The sequence below is a fragment of the Galleria mellonella genome, unplaced genomic scaffold, assembly GCF_026898425.1.
Source record: "Galleria mellonella isolate WM207_F2 unplaced genomic scaffold, CSIRO_AGI_GalMel_v1 utg312, whole genome shotgun sequence".
Classification (NCBI taxonomy): Eukaryota; Metazoa; Arthropoda; class Insecta; order Lepidoptera; family Pyralidae; genus Galleria; species Galleria mellonella.
Window position 1 is genome coordinate 10,448,662 of NW_026442074.1, and position 21,364 is coordinate 10,470,025.

The window sequence follows — 21,364 nt, forward strand, 5'->3', positions numbered from 1 at the left end:
AAAATTATTTAAATAGGGTCACCATACAAACACTGCGCCAAACACAGGCCAACTTTTTTATTTATGTGTACGTGAATAGGGTTGCCATAATATAAATTTATTACTCAGTATGTGGGAGAAATTACCGTGTAGTTCCGACATAAAATAGGCCACCCCCTTTCTTTCCCGTAGGTCTCGTAAGCAGAGATTAAGAGAGGGCGAAGGATGGGTAACAGCGTACCTCTTAAAACATCTCCAAGGCCTAACTGCGGTTGTCAATCCGCCTGCCAAGCGTGGCAAATACTGGCACAACCTCCGTTGTGGGAGACGCTCATAAATAGCAGTGGACAGACGACGATACAATGATGACGATGATGTAGATGTTCCGTTCCTTTTTATTGTATTATATATTTAATTTTTATTAGATATTATTGAATTTTATCTTTAGCTCTACAGTTTTTGCCTTTGAACGTTCTATAGTTTTCTTCCAGCTTCTCAAAGGTTGACTGTATTGGTTAAGTCCGCTATTGTATATTAAGTCTTTTTAATGTGTCCAATGCAAATTATGTACAATACAATTGTATTGTAAAATCTCATTTGATCCCGTAGTAATTTTATAATAATTGATGTTTATGTTATCATAAAGTGTTGGTACATCATTAATGTTTTTAATGTATTTTTAATGAACCCCGTCAACAATCAGCGGGCAAATTTTATATTTTCTGAATATGTCGACAAAGGACGGGTACCTTTTGGTTACATGATGAAGACATATTTATACAGTGTTATGGCTGTTTGGATTTTCCTAACTGTAAACATATGCATACATTCTGCTGTTACGAGTCGTAAATCAGTGAGTATAAATAAATTTTCACCCGAAGAAGACTTTGTACAAAGTCGTCTGCTTGGCTACCTCTGTCCCATTCGTATTTCTACCGTAAAGCAGTTGTGTTTGCATGGCTGTGTTTCGGTTTGAAGGGTGGGATATGGCGTGAATTTACTGGGTACAGAGAAATTACACCTGAGTCCTTAGGAATGGCAACGCATGGGGGTATCATGGGCGAAACAGTATACTCTGTTATGTCCATGGTACTGCTCATGTCTACAGGCCACGGTTACCACTTTCCATCAGGTGGGCCGTCAGCTTGTTTGCCGTTCTAAGTTGCATAAAAAAAACTATGGACGCCTGGAAAACTAGGGGTGTCACGTGCGCATTGCAGACTCTGAAGAAATCTTAATACGCACTTTTGGAATCCCATACTGTATTCTCTAGAGAAAACCTCGGCATGGAACTCATTCCACAGTCTGAGCGTTGGCGGGAAGAAATTTCTCTGAAACTGCACTAAACGCGATCATTTTGATACTAACACTGACTCTGTGCAATGTATTTGAGGTGTCACTCCATTTAATAGACGGATTATACCACACTGTGTTTGCCTGTACGGAATCTCCACTCAAGACTCTTTCTTTCAAATCGATTGTCGGTTCTTCGAGCTATGTGAGCCCAATGTAACTGCAGCTTAATTACCCTTCTTTGAAATAGTCAATGCCTAAAAATTTTGATCTTGATATACTAAATATAAGTATTTTCAAATAACAAAAACGTCATACTCTATTGTAATTACTTATGTCTGCTTTACTTACATTTTTAAATTCAAGGATGCTTAGTTTTTCTACTGCTCGCGACAAAGCCCGGAACTGCACTCATATATAGAATAGAATAGAATAGAAACATTTATTGCCAGTAAATATACAATTAGAATATAGAATATAAAATATAAATAACATATACAAAAAGTGTCCCATACTAGGCAAAAGGAACCGGCTCAGCTGATGCTGTGAGTATCCAAGCGCAATGTGAACAGCTGCACAGCGCTGGTTTTCAGCCAGTCCCTCTCTTAACAAAACATAACCAAAGTGCAGGGTACCACTGTAAATTGTTTCTTACAAGAATTATTTCGCAAATATACTAATTAAAAAAAAAGGAAAGAAGTTTTCATTTGTGCCTATATTTGACACATACACATATATATGTATATATATATACACATACACATACATACATATACATACATACTATATATATACTATATATAAGGGCTTCTATTAATTTAAAAAACTAGTCGGGCATCTCCGAATTTTAAAAACGTGAGTAAAGCCAACATAAATAATTACAATATAAGAAGTACCAATATTTATGGAAAAATATTGATTTCCTTTTTAATCTAGGGTTCTTACAAGACAACATTGGTATCCGCACGACGCTGTGTGAAGCCAAAATCTTCATACGGAAATGAACGCACTGCAATTGCATACATGGAAATGTACAATACCACTAAAGTAATCAATTTATTAAGAGGAAACATTACTGTAATGAAGGAAGCTAAGAATATAAAGGTAACTATTATTATTAGTAAATTATTATATACCACAGGGAGACTATGTTTAAAAGTCGATTGCTTGGGTACCTCTGTCCCATTCGTGTTTCTACCGTGAAGCAGTTGTGTTTGCATGGCTGCGTTTCGGTTTGAAGGGTGGGATATGGCGTGAATTTACATGGTACAGAGGAATAACACCTGAGTCCTCAGGAGTGGCAACGTATGGGGGTATCATAGGCGAAACAGTATGTGTGTGTGTGTACTGTTATGTCCATGGTACTGTTCATGTCTATTGGCGACGGTTACAACTTTCCATCAGGTGGGCTGTCAGTCGTATAAAAAAAAACATACCTATCAACAGCGGTCTTTGTGTTACTACCTATAACAATACCTATTAATACAACGATATCTATAATTCGACGCACTAATTCAAAATCATATTAATTAAAATTTTTAGCAATGAAATAAAACATAAGTTAAAATAAATACATATTTATTTTAACTTCTGTTTAGCACTACTACTGCCCACTCACTACTTCCTATACCACTGTGTTAGGTTGACTGGAAGAGATCTCTTTCAGAGATAAGTTCGCCTTTGCTAACATTGTTATTAACTTTATATTTGTAATATACAATAATAATACACATATACAATATATATATATATATATATATATATATATATATATATATATATATATATATATGTATATGTTAAATAAATGAGAACACAACGATGACAATCTTGTAATCAATATTGGTATTAAAAATCAAGTGACATTAGTAAAAATATCTAAAATTATAAAAAAAAATTGGCCCCATATTTCGCCCCTAAAGTCGACACCTTAACAGTCTACTCATGGTTGAGTAGACTGTTAAGGTCTATAATGTTAAGGCTTATAATTTTTTTTAAGGCATAGAATGGCAAACAAGCTGACGACCCATCTGATGGAAAGTGGTAACCCTATAGACATGAGCTGTACCATGGACATAACAAATCTGCTTCAAGTGTTTAAAAAGTTGGGTCACAGTATACGCACAGTATACTCTGACCCAACTACAGTATGGTAGGTTAACACTTTCGATCAGATGACTCGTCAGCCACGTGACTAAGGTATTTTGCCTCCATGTGCATTCCACTGCACTATCTCACTCTTCTCACTCACATTTTTTTTTATGCAACTTAGAATGACAAACAAGCTGACGGTCCACCTGATGGAGAGTGGTAACCGTCGCCTATAAACACGAGCAGTACTATGGACATAACAGAGTATACTGTTTCGTCCATGATACCCCCCATGCGTTGCCATTCCTGAGGACTCAGGTATTATTCCTCTGTACCCAGTAAATTCACGCTGACATTCTGTGGTCCTTTCTGTACCGTGGGCATCGTAAAAGGCAACTAAGGAAATATACGGCACTGTACTACTCTACAGCTTCATACACAGTTTCTGAAATGATAACTGCGTCGTTTTATATTTAAACTAACCTTTTTTTTATTGTTAAATAAATATATGTAGATAAATAGAAAAATATATGTGTATATTATTTCTCCAGGCAAAAGCTAAATATTTCAGATGGGAAAACGACAAGTGGAAAACTAACTTGGTACTGCGCCACGACGCATGTGGCGGCATCTTCATTCACATTTTAATTGCTGCTTTAGGTGTGCCATACAACTCAAAGAAATGCTCTGTGCCAGTTGTAAGTCTGTATATGTTTGATTTTAATATTTACGTTAAATTATTTTACTGTAAAATAGAAAACTACATTAACAGCGAGTAACATTTGTGCACACACATTTGGGCTTACTAATACGGGCTATATTTTATTTACAAACAAATTCAGAAATCTTCACCATTTATTAATACCATTATACTTAAAAATTATAAATTGACGTAGTAATTACTTACTCTATGCTCATACTCATTTCCTAGTTTCATCAATATGAGAGCAGTGCCGATTATTAAATAATGTAGTAATTACTTACTCTATGCTCATACTCATTTCCTAGTTTCGTCAATATGAGTGCAGTGCCGATTATTAAATAATGTAGTAATTACTTACTCTATGCTCATACTCATTTCTATATGAGAACAGTGCCGATTATTAAATAATGTAGTAATTACTTACTCTATGCTCATACTCATTTCTATATGAGAGCAGTGCCGATTATTAAATAATGTAGTAATTACTTACTCTATGCTCATACTCATTTCTATATGAGAACAGTGCCGATTATTAAATAATGTAGTAATTACTTACTCTATGCTCATACTCATTTCTATATGAGAGCAGTGCCGATTATTAAATAATGTAGTAATTACTTACTCTATGTTCATACTCATTTCAATATGAGAACAGTGCCGATTATTAAATAATGTAGTAATTACTTACTCTATGCTCATACTCATTTCTATATGAGAGCAGTGCCGATTATTAAATAATGTAGTAATTACTTACTCTATGCTCATACTCATTTCTATATGAGAGCAGTGCCGATTATTAAATAATGTAGTAATTACTTACTCTATGCTCATACTCATTTCTATATGAGAGCAGTGCCGATTATTAAATAATGTAGTAATTACTTACTCTATGCTCATACTCATTTCTATATGAGAGCAGTGCCGATTATTAAATAATGTAGTAATTACTTACTCTATGCTCATACTTATTTTCTAGTATCATCAATATAAGAGCAGTGTTTTATGCATGTTTTGAGACTTGCGTTTAGAGGTTGAAACACGTGAAAGGTTGTAGAACTATTAGCAGTAATAGTGGTGGTCAATCATCGAGTGTTGGCAGTCACACACATACTAATGGTAGCGGAATTAAACAAAATAATTCTAATTAAATAACCATATATTGCTCTGTAAAAAAATAAGTAACAGCTACTTTTCGTGAATATAAAGACATTACGATATACATTAATACCAATATATTGCTTATCTTTTGATATCAGGGTACTTATGTCTTCAAAGAGTTGGATGCCAATAAAGTGGCGCATATGTGGACACCTTCAAAGGAATACGGGAGAGCGTTGTGGAGGATCGAAGCGTTCAGCGATGGTAGCCTGATAGATTGCTGGGAATTTGTCGAATTTGCTGAACCAATCTAAATTTTATCTGCACTCTAATAAGGTTCAAAAGAAAATAATTAAAGTGTGACAATATATAATACTATTTTATTATGTAAGAAATATCATACATCCCATCTTTTTTTGTTTTTGCAACCTAGAATGGCTAATAAGCTGGCAACTCACCTGATGAAAAGTGGTAACTGTCGCCTATAGACATGAGCAGTACCATGGACATAACAGAGTATACTGTTTTACCCATGATACCCCACATGCGTTGCTATTCCTGAGGACTCAGGTGTTATTCCACTGTACCTTATAATTTCACTGTAATTTTACTTAATATCTACTCTGTATTAGAAAATACTGTGGAGGTAACTAAAATACACCATTCTTGCAAATAAATTTTGAATGTAAATAAATGCAATATTTAAATCTAATAGCATAATATCACACCATACTTGTCTATATTAAATTAAGTTCAGAAGACATAAAACTATAGTAAATTTATACACAATAGCTGCCAAGTTGCATTCATTACGTATTTAACTAAATAGCTCTGCATGCAGCCATACTGTATTATCCTGTAAAGGTTGATACACACACCGTAAGATACGAATCGTGGAATAGCTTCAATTGTTTGGGTACCTCTGTCCCATTTGTGTTTCAACCGTAAAGCAGTTGTGTTTGCATGGCTGTGTTTCAGTTTGAAGGGTGGGATAAGGCGTGAATTTACTGGGTAAAGAGGAATAATACCTGAGTCCTCAGGAATGGCAACGCATGGGGAGTATCATGGGCGAAACAGTATACTCTGTTATGTCCATGGTACTGCTCATGTCTATAGGCGACGGTTATCACTTTCCATCAGGTGGGCCGTCAGCTTGTTTGCCATTCTAAGTTGTATAAAAAAAAATATTTGAAAGTAATCTTTAGAAATATGCTACACGTAGGGTCATCATAGGGTGTAAATTTGTTTTTAAAAGTAAATCTGTTATTTTAGTGGAAATTTACCGTCTAAATTAAATATAATAAATTAAATTAAATATTATTAAATATATACATTTTTTTATTTACCCTTAAATAAAAAATAATTACGTAGTATCTACAACGTGTGTATCGGACTTTATGAACGCAAAATGCTCTATTTTATTGCAACTGTGCAACCATTTTAGCTTCAATAGGTTCTTAAATGCCCTATTATTCGTACGGTTTCCAAATCAAAATCATTTTAACTAAAAGCCTTATTGCTTGCTATTGCAATATTAAATAAATAATTTTACCTATGTTAAAACTATGCACTTAATTCAGTAGTCGTAGGGTTATACACGAGTAACAACTTGTTATACAAACAGAGTCCCGAAAACGGGTTAACTTTTTGTCAGATAATTGTCATTAGCTGACTCGATTTTTTATTAATGTTCTATATATACTTACGTACATAATGTATCTTGGCATATCTATATTTAATTATTTAATAAATAAAATAAGTTGGCTGCTCACGAAATCCTGGGAATGTGAAGCTGTGGCACATCAACGTTTAGAAATTCTCGGAACGGTGAGGTCGCTCCGTAAGGCCTGTGAAGATCCCAGGAAGCTTCTGCGCTTCTGAGCGGAGCTGGGTTAGCTGTGCTAGCCACGACTCAACGCACAACGACCCAAATGAGAGGCTAAGCGCGGAAAATAGAGTCCAATTTACATTACATTACATTACAAATAAAATGAGTTTTTACGCATTAAAAAAGTGCAAAAATTATAAGAAATGTTGACTCGCTTTTCTCGAATCATTTCTATGGAGACACTCTATCTATATAATATAAGGTAGGTACTTACCCCCCCCCCATATGGGAAGGCCTATGTTTAACTGTAGACAGTTAAAGTCTGATATGATGATGATGATTAGACTAAGAAAACAATGGCCACATTATCATTAAGAGCGATCTCTTCCAGGCAACCTTTGGATGGAGAAAAGTAATCATATACAGTTTGACTAGATACACACATAGGGCACATGCAATTGCAACTAAATTTTATCGACATTTCGCGCCAAAATGCAACTGGCACACGTATGATTGATTAAAATGTTAAATGAGTTTCCGATTGGACACGTCACCGGCAGATTAAAATGATTACTGAAACGTGGAACTGCGTTTTCATTCTCAATACTCGTTCATCATATGACATATTTTCCTTTTTATTTGACACACACGCCAAAGCCTTCTTTAAAACGTTAATAAGAACTGAATTCGATGTTTAATTACCAATACAATTAATAATAAATAGTTGTTTTTCTTAGTTATTTTCTACTAGTTTTTTTTTTTTTTTTTTTTTTTTTTAACGAGTGATAATGTAATGGTAATCTCGCCTGTGTTATTGGTATACGCTAACGGGGCACTCTGATAGTCACTCTGTGTTCATGGCTAAATTAAAAAGTTAATATACCTTGCCATTACATTATATTTATTAATAATTTAAAAGAATTTAATCACAATTTCCATCATTTACTTATATTGTTAATATCTTTATTCATTTAATGACTTTTAATAATTTAATTCCATTTTAATGTTTATCAAACACAAAGCATGCTGTGGTTGCCTCTAAGTATGAGAACAGTTAGATCTATTCTACCAGTGTATTGTATTGAAATGCTTTGCTGTATCTTATGTTGATGATCCTAAAAATAAATAAATGACTGATGACGAAAGTTGAAAAAAGTACGAAATAAACCACAAATTATAATAATTGCAATCGTATATTTCAATATCATTTTTACTAAAAATGCAGTTTTAACCATTCCACATAAATTACTTAACAGCTAACATCGTAATCTATAAATTATACCTCTTAACTGAATAAAAGAAATTATAGAAAATAAAAAGTTATCGTTCCCAAAATCTAAACATGCTTACTAAGATTGATTATTTATTTGGTACTGGTGTGTCAACACATCTTATAATAATTAAAAATATATTTTTTTACTAATTAGCAATAAAAAAGTATAAAACAATTAAAATTAAATTAGTTAATAAAAAAATTAAAAATAACAATAAATCAGTCGCTAAGTTTTACAGCCATTTATACGAAATTTAACAAACACTTAAATCTAAATGTACTTGTAAAATACCGATAAAACCCAACAATAAATTAAATCAACAAATTTAAACTTCTGAACACCTTACTTTATATAATTCACACTTTATCTTATCTTCAAATTTGTAGTTCGCGTTGACTCTCAACCATATTTGTAACAACATTTTGCATTGTCTTCACTTTTTGTCCATCTTTGTCAGTTATAACCCTGTTTATAATGTTGGCCACATCTTTGTTCTCAATTATAGTAATATGGTTACCTTCTAAATAATGAATAGTTACAGGATTATCGGTGTGTTTGTCTAAACCATAATTATCTTCGCATACGATAAATGGAGGATTCTCTTTTGGCCTCAACAGTATTATTGGAGACAGGAGCTTCGTTGCATTTTTGGAATTATAATTGAGGACCACCTTGACTCGATCGAAGCACGCCCGAGCCGCTGACGCGACGAATTCGTCGGTGTAATCGTTAGTTGCCACATATTTTTTAGACAATTTGATACTGAAATCAATTCTTTCGTCATAGTCTTCGATTTCATTGAGTTTCTCTATAAGTATGTCGTTGACTTCGCTGTTTGGTGCTACAATGTCTAAAGTATGGCAAATGAGACTGTTCTGCAACTGGAAGTCGTTTTTGGCATTTATCGTCATAGAAGCGATGGAGAGGAGGAATTCGGGACCGCCGTCCAGACAGAATACCGTTCCTTTAATCCCTAAATAGTGATTGAGGTTTATTAAATATTGATCTTATCCAAACTATATTATTTAAGCCTAAATTAGAAATTATTATTCCCTACAGCGTGATTTATAAAAGTAAATAAAACTGTATAATAATATCAGTTATTATTATTGGAAATTGCTGGCGAATCATTTTGTTAAAAATGGGTAAGAACATTAACGTATTTTTTGGAAATAATTTTAATTGACACAGAATTGATAACCAATAGAGAATAAAACGGTTATTATAAATAATACACTTATACAGGCCTTTCTTGCTGATGACTCTTTCAATAACAGATACAAATCGGCCTTTAATATAATTTCAATTTGTAAGATAATGAAGTAACAATGTAATTTCTAAGCAAATCGAAAAGAATTTTCAAACTCACCTTTACTTTCCAATCTATTTGCTAATTCCAATGCGAGTAATGCTCCAAAACTATATCCGAGGAGCCAGAATTGAGAACCAGGAGCCAAACGAGAAATTGCCAACTGAAACAATGAATAAATTAAATGACGTACAGAATAATCGAAATCGTATTCCTTTAAGGAAATGTAGAGAAATGTGAAAAAGTATATGTTAATCATCAATTTAGCAAGATCAATTTAGTGAGTTTTATCATGAGTAATAAATATCTAAAACTTTTTAGAAACTTGCATTTTAATAATTGAGAAACTACAGAAAAAATCGAAATTACAATCATGGTTTGTAATATTTTTATCAAACCCTTGATTTTTAGCTGACTAATTCAATAAATCTTTATCACTAGTTCTGTTAACTTACCTGATACAGTCTGTCGACCATCTGTTCACAGTTCTCATTCCTATGCTCAGTTCCGAGCTGCAACACGCACACTTTGACTTTGAGTCTACGACACAATGGCTCCAGGGCTGCAGCGCAACCCTCTAACCCCGGCAGCATGAACATCACATTCTCCATCACATGGATAGCTTCTTCTCCCTAAAAAATAAAATGACACTTATACCATATACCGGCCCCGCATGTAGTATTGCTCTCATCTGTATCCCTCGTCATCGACAGGAAATTCATCCTCATACGTAGGAAACTAGATAGTCGCGTACAGTAGTACAGTGCTGAAGCTATGGAATAAGCTCCTTGCTGAGCTTTAAAGTTCTTCAAAAAGCATGTATTAGGGTTTCTTCAGGGTCCACAACCAACAGGTAACACCTTTAGTGTTACAAGCATCCACTGGTTACAGTGATGGTGTACCATTAGACGGGTTATATGCTTATTTATTCACACATTCAACGAATACAATATTTTTGCATCAATATGTATATAAATTAGTAATTTTTTCTTGAAAAATTGATGCTATCCGCTCTCTATCCCACAAGTCAAAAAGTTCTGTTATTTTAAATTTTACAGATGTTCAAATTTTCAAATGCTCAGAAGCAGAAAACCTAACTCTGAATATAGCCAAAATTAATTTTCATTATTACTCGGCGTAAGCAAGTACTTTAGGTATAATAGAACTAAAACAGAGAAAAAGAGAGAAAAATAAAATTAAGAACTTTACACCAATGTAGAAAACTAGCTAATTACTTACTTCAACTCCATCGCTAATCATAGTTGGCATGTAGAGCAGGGGTTCATTTGCAAGTTTCTCATCTCCAAAGTTCCTGATGAGCACCTTGAGACCGGCGTTGACGTCTATGTTCAATGGTTTGGCGGCTGATGTAGACGCAGCCTCTTCGCGCTGCGCTGTTAGTTCTTCTAATCTGTAAATTTATTTTAGTATATAGGCTTAACCTTTTACGCTATCAGAAGAATAAATGATAATGTCTTTGAATACAAAAAAAAAATGATTTTGCACAAATGTCCGCATGAATACCTCGATCTAACCCACATGTATTTCTATCGCCAATGTGGTGCTTTGGTTCAAAGGATGATATAGCAATAAAATTACCAATTATGGAAGCATATCACCTTTAGTCCTTAGAAACTGCAACGCATAAGGGATATTATGGACCTTGTAACGTGTTCTGTGTTAAAGTGACAGATATAATTTTATTCAAACTTTTAAGATTTTAAGTTACATTAACGTTAAATAATGCATTAAAAAATAATGCCTTAAAAAAATATTACGCATTTTTTTAGTAGGTATAGGATACAAGACTAAACAAAGAAAAGCAAAAACAGAAAAGCTAATATTAAGATGATTTATGTAAAAAAAAATAAAGAAATAGATGTACAAGTATTACCTGGCAAAAGTCAATGTTCTGATATCTTGAGCAGTAAGGAAGATCTCGAATTCTCTTTCGAGGGTCTGTTTGATCTCTACAGCCATCATGCTGTCCATGCCCAACTCGGCTAGAGATACTTGATGTGACACTGTCTTCAAATCCTTAATACCTGACAAAGAATTAGAGGAACTTTATATTTGGATAACAAGGCGTAGTATGTAAATGACTTATTTATTTAAGCCAATAATTTGATATAGCATTAATAAATTATACCACAGTTCTGTGTTATAAAAAGGAAAATTTCTACTAGCCTCTCTATTGCCAGTAAAATACCGTATTGGCCTCTGAAAACTTTAATTGTTAATTTGTGATGAAATCTCATCACGATCAAATATTTGGCCTCTTTTCATCTTCATCTGTGATCTCTTACATATAAACTAATAGCACAGGTCAGTCTATTTTCATTTTCACCCATTAATAATCTACCTCTTTTACCCACAGCTCAATAATACATACCCATAATTTGAGCTACAGCATCTACGATATTTCCACAGCCCGATCCGCCAATCTTTTTCTCAGCTACCACGATGGAGGACACAATTGGTGCATCCTGTTTCAAGAACTTGTCCAAGGCTAGTAAACACGAGGATATTCTTTGCTGTAGAGTGCCCCCAATCTCTAGTTGAACATCGTCATCTTGCATGTCAGCCACTAGTCCAACCTATGATAAATTCATTTTAATTCATTTGCCACAAAAAGAAACTTCAATGGTAACAAAATTACTAAATGGCCAACGCTCAAGTAAGTGATAATCTTATCAATTATAATTAGTAAAAGAACATTTATTTTTAAAACAACATAAAAAATCTTGATAACGATCAAAGTGTAATTGCAGGTTTCCCTATAAATGACTGAGGTATATCATAACTTACATCACCAACAGCTCCCCACTGCACCGCAAGAGCCGGTAGCCCGAGTTTCTTTCTCCATTCGCAGATCCTTTCCATTACTGAATTTGAAAGTCCATAGTTGGTCTGCCCAGCATTGCCTCGACCACAGGATACAGATGAGAACACCACAAAGTTTCTGTCAAAAAAAAAAGTTATTTTTATGGGGATCCAACTCTTATGAAAGAAAATACCCATGTCCCACAAAAATATTGGAGGACCCACGATTCTTATAAAACTTTTCTCATAAATCTTGGAGTATAATGTAGTGAGAATTAATATTTAAGGAAACTACAAGAATGAACTTACTTCAATTTCGGACATAGTTTCTTCGATAGTTTATCCAAATGCATTGTAGCCAGAGCTTTTGGTCCAAATGACGTTTTAAACGTCTCTGCGGTTTGATTCTGGAATATGGAATCCTTGAGGACTACGGCGAGGTTGAAGATCGCCTCAACAGGACCCATCGCGTTAGCCATCTTCAACATTTCTTCACAGCCAGATTCTGTTGTGACATCATGAGTAGATATTTGAACATCAGCTCCATACGATGCCCAAGCTCTGTCAATAGAAGAAAATCACTGCAGATTTTATGACTGATAATAATCTACATATTATCTGCGCCTTTACCTATATTTAATCCTAAATATGGAGTACCGCCTTATAGTCCTGGGATAGAATAGGCCATGCCTTATTTTCCCGTGGGTGTCGTAAAAAGCAACTAAGGGAGGGCGAAGAACGGGCAGCAACGTCCCTCTTAACACATCTCCAAAACCTAACTGCGGTTGCCAATCCGCCTGCCAAGCGTGGCAACTACTCGCAAAACTCCCCAAGGGGGAGGCTTATATTTAGCAGTGGACAGTTATGATGATAATGATGCAGAATCTTTCATTGAAAACCATTTAAAAGTTATTGAATATGATCCAAACTTGTAAATTTAAATTGCCTGCTTTGTATAATACCTTAACTAATGTTTACGCAATATTATATGCTTCAATATGTCTAAATCTCATTTATATATATATATATATATATATATATATATATATATATATTATATATATATATATTCTTTATTGCACTAAAACAATTCAGTTCAATTAGTGAAAGTTTATTTCTAATGGCCAGGATCTCAGTTTCTAATAATCTATAAACTAATAAAAAATACAACTATGATTGTCATTGATTCGCTTTCTTCCATCCGGCGCTTGATCAAACAAGCGTGTCTTTGCGGTTGTATTTCAGTTGTTAGTAAATTGTAAAGATATAATTCATTTGATTTGTTCTTTTTGTGAATTTAGTAACTTTCAGTTTCATTTACCAAGAAATGACTGAATTGTGCGTGTGAATAATGGACATATAATTTTGTTTGAATGAAATTTGGTAACCGATAAATTAACCTGAATTATTAAGATCATAACTCATACCAAAAAATATATGAAGAGCTTACCTTAACCTGGTAGACTGGTAACCATTACTAACTCCTTTTCGTGAAGTTAGAAGGAGTTTCCTAGCACCTCGCAAGATACACCAATCTGCTAATTCCAGTCCGAATCCGCCCAGTCCTCCCACAATGATGTACACATGATCCTGGTGGCATATATATCTAAAAAATAGATATTACTTAGAAATTATTATCGAAACGCCAATACTAAAACTTAAAGAACAAAAGTGACTAATAGAATCCAAAGGGTTGACAAGTTAAAGAGGCAATAGGTCGGCTCATACCTTATAGTACTGATAATCGATTTATTCTCGACGACCTTGTAAAGGACCTTGCTTGGGTACCTCTGTCCCATTCGTGTTTCAACCGTGAAGCAGTTGTGTTTGCATGGCTATGTTTCGGTTTGAAGAGTGGGATATAGCGTGAATTTACTGGGTACAGAGGAATAACACCTGAGTCCTCAAGCAACGCATAGGGGGTATCATGGGCGAAACATAATGTCTGTTATGTCCATGGTACTGCTCATGTCTATAGGCGACGGTTACCACTTTCCATCAGGTGGGCCGTCAGCTTGTTTGCCATTCTAAGTAGTATATAAAAAAAAGGGAAATCATAGTTTAAAATGACCCTCAGATAGTTCAAATAACAACTTTAAGCATATTGTTGCAAGTCAATGAATTCAGGTGAACGAGAAAGTTTGCATACTATTATAATAAAATCAAGAATATACCTAGGAATAGCTTCAATAGGCAGGATGGCAGGCTTCACGGGTCGGTTGGTTCGCTCCTCATCACGAATTTTTATGATTACCTATATAATAAAAAGAAAAATTATTTATAATACTCCTAATCTTAGATTATAGGCGGACTAACAGTCCCATTACTAGCAATATACCCTGCCAGATCAACCTCCACGTGGTTTGCCCTGGAAACCATCGTGCTGAATTCCAGGTCTATTCATCTCGATGGGCTAACTGACCTGCCTATTCATTTTCACCTATCATCCCTCACTGGTGCCCCGCCAGCGTATACCGTTAGCGCCGGCGGGGTAACCATTCCATTATCATTCATTAATAAAAAATCTTAGATTATATAGATAGATTGTCCCCACACAAATGTTTCATCAAAAACAGATTAACTCTTGGTATCCTGTAATCTCACTGCCATTTAAACCTTGTCCTTCAAACCTAAATACAGCCATTCCAACAAAGAACCTTCACGGCAGCAGTACAAATATCCTACTTGTATTACAGTTACAACGTATCTGTGTTTGTTAGACTATTTCAGTACCCAACTCAAGTAGACGGTTTTTTTGCAAAGTCTACCTTTAATGAAACTTAAACGTATTTGTGTTAATGTAAGTATCAAATATACAAATTAAACATATTCTGTCTATTAGCTAGTATTGTTTGGACAAATATGTACCTTTCCAATGTGCTTGCCAGCTGCCATATAACGGAAAGCAGTCTCGACTTCGTCCTTACCAAACGTACAGTAAGTCAACGGCCGGACTGCTCCACTTTCTATACCAGATAGTAGAAGTTCTTGCAGCCTCTGTTAAAAATAAGTAAGTAGTTCAGCTTTCTTTATTCATAAAAATTAAATGGTCTCTCTTATATGTTTATTATTAAAGTATTTCACCTTTTTATTTGTGTTAATTTGACAATTTTAAAGAATATACTGAATTTGCAGGATTTAGTTTTATGACAAAAAGGGTTAGTTTTTAAAAAATGATACTACTAAACTTATCTTTATGTTACAAAAGTCTTTGTTAGAGTAAATACGCTCAGTCAATAAACCTTTCAAAAAATATCATTTATAATAACGTCTTTGTTAATTTTCTAAATATTTACTGGAACTCCAAATTGAAATTTATCCAGAGTCAAATTCTATTGCTTCTAATTTAGGTCCAAATTTGACGTACAAAATACATGCAGTATCGGTACCTATAAACTTGATATCCGGTGTAAAAAAAAAAGATGATTAGGTAATGACAAAATAATTAGTAAATAATAAAAAACTAACCAGCCTGAATTCAACGGATTGGTCGAAGATGTAATCCAACATAATGCCGTGGATGGAGGTCTCCTTGAGGAAGAAGTGCATTCCAATGGGCGTATTGTTACTGATATCGAACTTGCCAATCTCGAGGAATCGGCCACGGTAACAGAGGCACCTGATTGAAGCCTAATGGAAGATAATAATGATGAAGTTGATTTACATGATTATAATAATATAATTTTTAATGTTTATAATAAAACGCAACCCAGCTTTATTTTGGTGTAAACAAATCTTCTAGTTAGTAATACTACTTATTTATTATACAACACGTACTTAATATATAATTTAAAAATAAAACTATTTACATGTTCTTTTTACTAGTAAAAAGAACATGTAAATAGTTTTATATAATTCCAAAGACATTACAGATAGCTACAATTTGTTTAAAATGCACCTTAATGAAATGTTATGGCAAAGACTAATTGATTTATTAATGTTTTTAGGAATAACGTTGTAGTTACTATTCATTCTAGTGTATAAATATGATATTAGGTGAAGGCAATGATAAACAAAAATATGACAAATTTTATAAAAGTCATCTGTTTAGGTAAGCTTCTTTCTTCTCCTCCTATTTTTCAATTTTGTGTTGAAGAATGTCTAAATGATAAATAAAGAAGTCAGAAATAATAATTAATCTCACCTGAAGTTTGTCATCTGAAAGTGAATTGAGAACCATGTCCACACCTTTGCCGTTCGTTTCTCTGCGGATCATATCTTCGAACGATGTATCTCGAGAGTTTCCGATATGGCTATCTGTTTACAGTAATAAATATCATTACTTATTTATAATGATAAATAAATACTTAATTTATATAATTACACAATCATACTTATCACCTGGCTAGCTAGAATATACTGTTTTACCAAGAACATCAAAACCAGAACCTAGTCACAAAAGTTCATTTTGAAATCGACCCATCCGATAATTAAAACTTGGACCTTATATTACCACAAAACAATGTGCCCACTATTGTGCCCCGTAAATCATCAATTCAACACAAATAAATGTGATAACATACAATAATAATCATACCTTTAAGTTGAGGGAATAGTTTCTTAATAAACGCTCTCTTCTCCGGTGTACCAACAGTGGTGAAGACCTCGCAGCCGTAATGCAGCGCCACGTTAATAGCAGCCTGACCCACACCGCCTGATCCCGCGTGGATCAGGATCGACTCGCCGCGCTGGATCTGACCCACCATTATCTAAACACAACAAATATTAAATTGACTAAAATTATAACTGAAAATGCAAATAAGAGTTTTTGAGTGGTTCAGAATATATTCAACAAACTATATCTAAATAGCTATTACCTAAAGACAACAAATAGGTGTTGCTATTTGCAAATAAGCTGTGAGCTAGTTTGCCATATCATGTTGCATCAAAAATAGATTCAAATGCAAATATTTTTTACAAATAGTGGGTAATCAATTACATGATAATTACCATAGAATAGTAAACAGTTCCATAAGCAACAGGTATTGTGGCCGCTTCCTCAAAACTCCATTCTTCAGGGATGTACCAAGAGAGAGCTTTGTCACATTCAATCATGTTGGCCATGCCGGAGTTCTTCACCATGCACATGACTCGGGAGCCACTGTTGGAAAATCATTGTTAATTGTACTTCTCAAAGAAAGTCTAGCAACTGAACCTGTTATCCTTGTCTCTGGAATTTGTGTCTCACTTCATAATTTAAGGGCACTTTAAAATATTTTATACTGACTGTTACCACTTTTTTTTTTTTTTTTTTTTTTTTTTATGCAACTTAGAATGACAAACAAGCTGACGGCCCACCTGATGGAAAGTGGTAACCGTCGCCTATAGACATGAGCAGTACCATGGACATAGCAGACTATACTGTTTCACCCATGATACCCCCCATGGGTTGCCATTCCTGAGGACTCAGGTGTTATTCCTCTGTACCCAGTAAATTCACGCCATATCCCACCCTTCAAACCGAAACACAGTCATGCAAACACAAATGATTCACGGTTGAAACACGAATACCACTTTCCATCAAGTAGGCAGTTCGCTGTTTGCCGTTCTGGGTATCATAAAAAAATGCATTGGGTTGACTGGAAGAGATCTCTGTCAGAGATAAGTCCACCCTTGCTCACAATATTTATAAATGCATTAACAATGTAATTTACAAGTGCAATAAAGAATATATATAATATTAGTGCGTGTAATAAAATATATAAATTATAATACAAACTTTGGTGTACGTCCAACAACTTCAAAGCCTTGCACACACTCTTGTGCAAGTCTACCGCGAGCTACTGCGTCCACCGTCACGCGGCCGATCGCCGTCATGATGTCACGGAAGTTCAGTGCACAACAGTACACCTATAAATTATTCATTTATTAAAATAATTAGCTACATTCCGTAGCTTTAACCATATATACAACAGGAATAAAAGTATATAAACAAATTCTTTTAGCCACAACAAATATTGAAGCTTAGTTAAAGTACTGATCCACCCAGCCTTTATTCCCACTGTCAATTGTTTTCTCTAAAAGAGATTCATCTCAGATTTAGTTAATTAGTTTCGAGGTCTGCTTTTTACCGAAAAGAGGAATTTCAGGTAAGTAAAGTACCCGCACTGGGCATTGTCATTTTTACGCGGCTTTTAAGCACAGTGCGTATAATTTTAATTACCGCATAATATTGTATCTTTATTTGACGAAAACAGTATTTTTTAATTCCTTCTACCCAAAGATTGTCTAGAAGAGATTGCTTAGCAATAAGACCACCTTTTTTACTATACTATATATATTGCTAACCTTTCAACAATTCCTGTATTATTGGTGGAATAAAGTGTTAACCAAATAAATAAATATTCATTCATCATTTTTTCATGTGATTCTTTCATTTATAATTTTTTTGTAATATTACACTAGCATACAAAAAACTAACAGTTCGCTTTTGTATCTTGAGTAGGAGTCTTAGATGATCCAAAATCTAAAACATTCTTAATTAAAATCTTGTAACGATCTAATTCAATAAAACCAATACACTGAAAAGGTTTTATAAAAATTAATAAATATAAAAAACTTACTTGTACAAGTACACTAGTTGGATTTTTAAAAGGCTGGTCCTTTCTGATAGGTCCCTCAATCCACCTCAGTGATGATAGATCTCCAATAGTTAGAGTATTCACGAAGGCGTGATCTGCACGAACAGTCTCTAAGTCCCCAAGAAGCAAGTGACGGTAGGTACCCCATTGACCCTGTTACCATTCAATTAGGTGCTTAATTGTTTTGCAATAGCAACAACATAGAAATAAAAATAATTAGTAATATGTTTTGCAGCACTTATGATTTAAAATCGTTTAATTTTTTTTTTTTTTTTGGTAAACTTTTGTTTCAAACAAATTTTCCTTGATAATAAATATATTATTACTAAACAAAAAATTACGACGTTTATAATTTGCCTAAACTAGAAAATGCAAAAAAATAATAATATTTTAAATAGTAGTACTTACATCTTGATAGATATTAATAGCCAAATCTTTGTCCAATTGCTCTTCATAGAACTCCAAATCGGGATTAAATTTAGGAGCGGCCGGATCAGAAATCAGAAAGCCGCTAACAATTTCACCACCGGGTTCCTTTCTTAGGCAGTTCACAAGTCCTAAAAGACCGTTGATTGGTTCATCTTGTGTGTATAGCACGACTTTCTGGCCTTCTTTTAATTCTTCTTTAACCTTTTCTACCCAGGAGAATGTTTCATCTATACTTTCTATTTTAACAAACTTAGCTGGACGAGCTCCAACGCGTTTCCTCAGTAGAACAATATATTCTGTACCAACATCGTTAATGGTGATGATATCATATTTGTCTGAATGTGTTTTAGGATCAGGAAGGTCTTTCTCTCGACTTATAATGAAGCATTTATCGCGGAGAGTGGCCGCGGCTTGGCTTAGTACCTACAAAGTAAAAATATAGAAAAAATTTGAAATATCAATATGATTTAAAAAGAAATTAAGAAAAAATATTTAGATTAAAATTATAATGTTCCATATATTCTTTTTCCTTAGAATTGTTCAAAAAAGTGATTCCGGGGTCAATTTGTATACTACATAATCATTAAGAATAAGTAAGTGTACATTTGGCACTCTATCTATTCCTTATAAAACCTCATAAAGTGTCAGGTTGATAAGATTGAATATAGGTATGTAGATTATAATAAAATTTAGGCAAACATATTTAAAATCAGAACTGGCATCAAAAGAGCTAATAAAGCATTTTTGTCAACTATTCCCACTATGATAAATTAATAGAAAATTATTATTTTATATATTTTTTTCTATCATAACATATTTTTATTTTTATTACATAAATAAAATTAAACTTTTATTCTTTATACCTTTAAGAACTTTAATTTTATATTTTCTTCATAAATTATAATTTCTTTCCAAAATGGATTTAATCATCCGAACACCAACTGTTTAACTGCAGCTTGTGAAAAATCTCAACTTCACAGATTCAATTTTACATTATGAAGATAATAAAAATTATTACAAGATTTTTCGGGATAATATTCTTGGTATCATTAATTGAGGTTAAGTGATGCTTAATTTGATTAGGTAGTCGCTTTCTCTGTTTTGTATCATGCAGTAACCTAATTCTTTATCTTCCATTAAGTAATTAGATATGCTTAATTGCAATCCTATTAGTGTTAATTGTATAATGGGGTTATGACCGTACGGTGGTGTTGCTAAAGTAATATTGTAATGGTTATATTTTAATACAACACGTAATAGAGTAAACAATAAATCATACAAGTACAATCCTTTGCGGAGAACTATGGCATTTCGTCTGGCTTTTGGAACAGTCTAGATTAGCTGGTTTCAACAGTGAGGTTTAATACGAAAGTGTTTTTACATACAATGATCCAATAGTGTTTTTTTTTTTTTTGTAAATTCACCATTATATTTGGTATCCCAATAACGAAGTGTCAATGAAAGTGACAGTGAAGTGTGGCTCTCAATATTTAGGGAATATACCGTTTCCCTAGCAAAAAACAAGAAGTGAAATTTAGTGCAGAAATCAAAGTTGCCAATGGCGATATTTTTCCCAAATTCACAGAATTCTATTCAATTTTACCCAATTACAAATTTGTATAGATTTTTATCACTATACGAACAATGAAAAAACCGCCACCCTTCAGTATTCCTTCACCTTATATCGCAACCTTGGTTGGTACATTATCATATCAGCCGTTAACTATCCACTACTGAGCATAGACCTCCTCTATAAGGAGGGCTTTGCCAGTAGTTGCCATGCTTGGCAAGCGGCTTGGCAACCGTAGTTAGGCTTTTGCTGATATTTTAACAGAAACGCTGCTGCACATCCCTCGACCATTTAGTTCCCTTAGTTACCGCTCACGACACCCACGGGAAAAGAAGGTGTAATTGGCCCTTGGTAATTGAAGAGTAGGATATGGCAATGAATTTACC

The 21,364-nt window shown here is 33.9% G+C and overlaps 2 protein-coding genes across 2 annotated transcripts in view; one reads left to right on the forward strand and one right to left on the reverse strand.

The window, feature by feature from the left end:
- The first annotated feature begins 723 nt into the window (after window positions 1-723).
- On the forward strand, window positions 724-5,583 carry LOC128200954 (uncharacterized). The gene is made up of 4 exons (XM_052896164.1): window positions 724-832; window positions 2,209-2,376; window positions 3,915-4,061; window positions 5,323-5,583. Exons 1-4 carry the CDS (start codon window positions 740-742, stop codon window positions 5,476-5,478), a joined length of 564 nt encoding a protein of 187 aa, XP_052752124.1. The 5' UTR covers window positions 724-739; the 3' UTR covers window positions 5,479-5,583.
- Window positions 5,584-8,166: 2,583 nt separating this feature from the next.
- The window catches only part of LOC113514967 (fatty acid synthase-like), a 49,039-nt gene continuing 35,841 nt past the window's right edge, over window positions 8,167-21,364 (reverse strand). Inside the window, exons 24-41 of the mRNA XM_031908453.2 lie at window positions 19,388-19,831; window positions 18,962-19,132; window positions 18,118-18,248; window positions 17,349-17,499; window positions 16,936-17,107; window positions 16,543-16,655; window positions 15,867-16,028; window positions 15,267-15,395; window positions 14,573-14,652; window positions 13,849-14,004; window positions 12,708-12,959; window positions 12,384-12,537; window positions 11,968-12,172; window positions 11,470-11,620; window positions 10,815-10,986; window positions 10,031-10,207; window positions 9,636-9,738; window positions 8,167-9,239 (exon numbers count right to left, since the gene is read on the reverse strand). Coding sequence (XP_031764313.2) covers window positions 8,641-9,239; window positions 9,636-9,738; window positions 10,031-10,207; window positions 10,815-10,986; window positions 11,470-11,620; window positions 11,968-12,172; window positions 12,384-12,537; window positions 12,708-12,959; window positions 13,849-14,004; window positions 14,573-14,652; window positions 15,267-15,395; window positions 15,867-16,028; window positions 16,543-16,655; window positions 16,936-17,107; window positions 17,349-17,499; window positions 18,118-18,248; window positions 18,962-19,132; window positions 19,388-19,831 — 3,522 coding nt within the window. The 3' untranslated portion in view covers window positions 8,167-8,640. The remainder of the gene's footprint in view (window positions 9,240-9,635; window positions 9,739-10,030; window positions 10,208-10,814; window positions 10,987-11,469; window positions 11,621-11,967; window positions 12,173-12,383; window positions 12,538-12,707; window positions 12,960-13,848; window positions 14,005-14,572; window positions 14,653-15,266; window positions 15,396-15,866; window positions 16,029-16,542; window positions 16,656-16,935; window positions 17,108-17,348; window positions 17,500-18,117; window positions 18,249-18,961; window positions 19,133-19,387; window positions 19,832-21,364) is intronic.